Raw genomic sequence first — 4873 nt, forward strand, 5'->3', positions numbered from 1 at the left:
CTCAGGGTCCGCACTAATCAGCATGTGACTAACAGATTGGTCATCATGATTGATGATAACAATCAGCAGTATATTATCAGCAGTATCGGCCAATATGCCTCTGAATACCAGCTGCTAGGGAACCGCAGGCTGGATGATGCTATCACACTCTCATCTTGTTAGCTAGCTTCTCATTAAGGTATCAACACAGAAACCTCGCCCTTGTTCTGCTCCAGACGGGCTCTTCTTATGCTCTTCCTGTTGAATGCATTCAGGGTGCACATATTTGATGGATTTTTTCCCATTCTGGTGGCCCATCCCGAAAACAAAACCACTTTAAGGGAACAATTCACTTTAGGCTACTTCGTGTCTTTATAAAATTTATTATTCAGTCTCATTCAACAGTTCCTCCAAAGTGCAGAATCAGGTATTTAAAAAACAGTCACAATATTTTTTCCTGCTCTGTAATAAACAGAGCATATAATACAATAAATAGTGGCATAAATAAATAAACTTTATAAATAAATATATATATAAAATAGCAAGACCTTTTCCTCATTGGAAACAATTTGTTTCAAGACAATCCAGATAACATTTCAACATAAAATATTCAATCTGCGACTATAAATATCAAAGATGAGCATCTCAGGCGTGGTCTCTTTGAATGTCATCTTCGATACAAACGTCATCCAACAGAGAGAGTGAGCAAAACAATCTCTTAGTAAATTCAGTGCCATCCTCTCTCAAGTCAGCAGCAATTCACTGTAACATACATAATTAAATTGACATAGTCGAGTCACAGCGAATATACATAGTATATATGCAAATAATGTGGAAGAACCAGCATCGAAAGGAACATTAAAGTTCTTTCAAAGGCAGCTCCATACAATGAACCAAACTTCTTTTTTTCCCAAACGGAAAAAGGGAAGCCTCGGCCAAAATCACCTATGCGTTTCCAACCCCACATTTTATTGCGTGCACAGCACGTTACATTTTCACGCACATGTGGTCTTAATCTGGAAAAAAAAAAACTGTGCTTACAGTCTTCTCAGAATTCCAGCCATATTCACTGTATAAATACAAATAAATAAATAAATAAATAAGTAAAATAAATAAATTAGATCAGGTAAACAGCCATTCATGCCAGTAACAACATTAGAATTAACCCCCCATATCACCAATGCCTGCAATGTCAGTTCAAGGTTATGTTTCTCTTCTTTGATGTTGTGAGGAGGAATTTTCTATCTCAGGAGGGAGGGGCAAGAATATTTTCTTTTCGTTAGCTCTTTGTATAAGAAGGATGGAGGGGGGGTGAGATGAAAATACAGTTTGTATTTCGAAGAGGGAGACCAATGTATAAGGGACAATTCGTTGTAAACAAGAGGCAAGAGAGCATTCCGTTGGAAGGCTCCTACATTGCTATCACCCCGAAGTAGATCTGTCCCTGCCGAGTCAAGTCCAGATATTCAAGTGAATCTGTTTTGGACCACAGGCGGTCTCCTTTATGCAGCTTGAAGACGGCTCCTTGATAAATCGACTCAAACCAGAGTTTGGATTTCCCTTCGGCATCTTTTCCGCCCTCGCAGGTGGTCTTAATGGATTTCAGCAATTCCACTTCTGACTGGAACTGGTCGGAGAGCCACGAGATGGTGTGGGTGAGGAGCACGGGCTTCGTGCAGCTTTCTTTGTGGAACACGACCTGAGAGTAAACAAAATAGAGTCCGCTGGAAGGGACCACGAGTGAGTTGTCACTTGTGTCCAGCCGCATGCCATTCTCCAACACAGAAGGCGCCACGTTTGTGGTCCAGACCAATTCATCACGATGATTCAGGGAGGCTATAAAAACAGGATAAGAGAAAAGCCCATGAGATTCAAGGAAATAAACTGTGTTTATTTTCACAGGTGTCTCCCTTTCAGCTTTACAGCTTCCCCCTCACAACTTCTTACTGAAAGTCTCTGACTGCAAGGAGTCATTGTTTTAAAGATTCTTTTTCTCCTTATATATATATTTTAAGGAGCTTCTGTGTCCTGTCCAAGAATAGCATTTGTGTTCTGGAGCAGTCCTAAAAGCAGCCCTCAAGCAATCTAGCAAATAATCTAGATGTGTCTTACATTAGAAACCCTACCGTCCCCAAGCCAGTACAATCATAGGCTGATCAGATTATAGGAACTGTATAGGATCCTCATGGCACAGTGGTTAAACTGCAGTATGGCTGTGAAGACTATGCTCATAACCTGAGGAGTTCAATCTTGATAGTCTCAAGTAGCTGATTAGAGGACGCTGCATTATAAGCACCCTTCATTTTGTTATTTTTGACCTCAGGAGAAGCAGGGACACCAATGTGCACACATTTCTTTAAAGGACTTAGAAATTTCTCCTTACCGATGGCGTGGGCAGCCGGTTTCCCAGATCTCACAGCTTGTACACTCAATGTCTGCGGCAACGAGGATTCTATAAAGACCAAAAAGATAACAAGACTGTCAGGTCATAAATCGTCTCAACCCCATCCCCTCAAGGACTCCCGTATAAACCTGGATTATCTGTGACGCAGCAGTTACATCTATACTAGCCGACTCAAGGGGACCCATACAAAATTAAAACCCACTGAGTTTGCTCAGGTCTGGCCCATTTCCCCTGTTGCACTGGGGAAATGAAGATGAAAAACCTAGGAACCTGAGCTGTTGAGTTTAGGGAGAGGATGTATCTTTTAAGAGCTTCGTGGCACATTGGTTTAACAGCTGTACTGCAGCCAAAACTGTGCTCACGACCTGGGATTCAATCCCAGGTAGCCGGCTCAAGGTTGACTCAACTTTCCATCCTTCCGAGGTTGGTAAAATGAGTACCCAGCTTGCTGGGGGGGGGGGGGGGCAATGTGTAGCCTGCATAATTAACTTGTAAACAGAGTGCTTGAAGCACTATGGGGTGGCATATAAGCAGCATGCTTTGCTTTTTGCTTTGCTTAAAAAAAAATACAGTGGGGAAAACTTACCAGAAAATGAGTGTCCACTTTCTTTGGAGTTCTGAAAAAGCAATGTAGAAAAATAGTGTTAATATGGATCTTGCAGGATTTTTATTCTCATCATGATCATTGTTATTTTTGCAGAAGGTCCAGCTATTAGAAGTTGCAAATTTAGGGTGTAAAGTGAACAAATAGGATTGTAGGAATATAATGGACACTGAGCCCTAATAAAGCCACTTAGAGACCAGAAAAAGTGCAGTAACCACTTCTGCAGGAGAAAATATATACTGTATATCCAGCAGTACTTAATCACAAGCAGAGGTGAAAACGGAACTTAAAGAGAAGCTGACAAATGAAACCTCCAATATTCGAAAGGCTACTTTTGCTGCCGTGTATTATTGGATTTCAGCCATTTTCTTTTTGAAAATTTCAGTTCCCTTTTAGGACTATTTCATTTGTAATATGATCATCAAGATCTTTCTGTTTTATACACTGCAGAACACTTTTTGAAAAATTTATTTTCAATCGCTGGAGTTTTAAAACGAAGAAAGTGAACCATCAGCTACACAAACTGGTTTTTTTTAAAGACACATTCTAGTTCTTCTAATTACCCTTAGCTAAAAGCCTCCAAAGTTTTCGATGGGGGAAGAGAAAAATCCAAATGAAACTAACATAAATATATTACTACTGTTCCCATCTTTATTATTTGATTTGTTTTCAGTAAAGTTTGCTAGCTACTCTAGATCTACATTAGTTGGAACTAACAGTTGGATGTAATCTTTAAATGACAAATGCCACCACTTAACTAAAGCCAATTAGGCTTTATCAATTTATTATATAAAACATATTTAGTTTGCTTCCCCCCCCCATTGTTAGATTCTTGCTGTAACTGCCCCTCTCTCCGTAAACTGTATGGGAGGGGGGGAATACAAGATCTATGTGCCTAAAGAAGTGGATTTTGATCCACAAAAGTTTGTGGATGAAGATCAATTTCTTTGCTCTAAAAAGCGACAGCATTTGCTTCCTTCCTTGCTTTCTACCCTTCAGTTACCACCACCAGCGCTTGGAAAAAGGATTTGAACTACAGCTTCCTAAATCCTCCAGGTGGCCCCTTGGCTAGGGCAGTGGTCCCCAACCTTGGGCCTCCAGATGTTCTTGGACTCCCAGAAGCCTTCACCACCACCTCTGCTGGCCAGGATTTCTGGGAGTTGAAGTCCAAGAACATCTGGAGGCCCATTGTTGGGGACCACTGGGCTAGGCGCAGTGGTTCTTAACCTTGGGTTGCTCAGGTGTTTTTGGACTGCAGCTCCCAGAAGCCTTCACCACCAGCTGTGCTGGATGGGGTTTCTGGGAGTTGCAGTTCAAAAACACCTGAGTAATCCAAAGTTAAGAACCACTGGGCTAGGGGATTGGGGGCACTGTGATCCCCAAAGGAACTTTGGTCCAAACGCGGGTCTCTGCTTCAAAAGCAAACTCTTTCTCTCTCTTCCTCACCTGCATCCCAAATTGCTGGAAAACTCCGCTCTGCAGGAGGGCAAACACCACCGTGGCCCCGATCAAGAGCAGGAAGGAGCAGATGCTCAGGCACTTCCAGGGCCCCCCCTCTTTGCGCGCGTCCGACTCGCGCACCACCACGATGCTGCCGGCGGCGCCTTTCTCCAGGTCGTGCACCAAATGCTCGGAGCTCATCGCCGGCGTGGAGGACACGCTTTGCGGAGGAGAAAGAGAGGCGGAGGAAGAGGAGGGAGGCGATCGGGCCGAGAGGGCTCCGCCGGCGAAAATTCAAGTGGCGGGAGGTTCCAAGTGCGCGCCCTCGATCTTCCCGGCAAGGAAATGGGCGCAAGAAAGCCTCCCAAGTTTCACGGGCGGCGCTCCGCTCTGGGTAAACTTCTTCGGGGCTGGCTGGCTGGCTGGCTCTCCTGCCTTTAGATGCC

At 43.4% G+C, this 4873-nt stretch overlaps 1 protein-coding gene across 1 annotated transcript in view; it reads right to left on the reverse strand.

Moving 5' to 3' along the window:
• Positions 1-346: 346 nt before the first annotated feature.
• The window catches only part of TNF (tumor necrosis factor), a 4617-nt gene continuing 90 nt past the window's right edge, over positions 347-4873 (reverse strand). The window contains exons 1-4 of the mRNA XM_020777463.3: positions 4434-4873; positions 2970-3000; positions 2363-2431; positions 347-1815 (exon numbers count right to left, since the gene is read on the reverse strand). The exon at positions 4434-4873 is cut by the window's right edge and continues 90 nt beyond it. Of these exons, the coding sequence (XP_020633122.2) occupies positions 1391-1815; positions 2363-2431; positions 2970-3000; positions 4434-4628 (720 nt within the window). The 5' untranslated portion in view covers positions 4629-4873 and the 3' untranslated portion in view covers positions 347-1390. The remainder of the gene's footprint in view (positions 1816-2362; positions 2432-2969; positions 3001-4433) is intronic.

This window comes from Pogona vitticeps, chromosome 2, assembly GCF_051106095.1.
Source record: "Pogona vitticeps strain Pit_001003342236 chromosome 2, PviZW2.1, whole genome shotgun sequence".
NCBI lineage: Eukaryota > Metazoa > Chordata > Lepidosauria > Squamata > Agamidae > Pogona > Pogona vitticeps.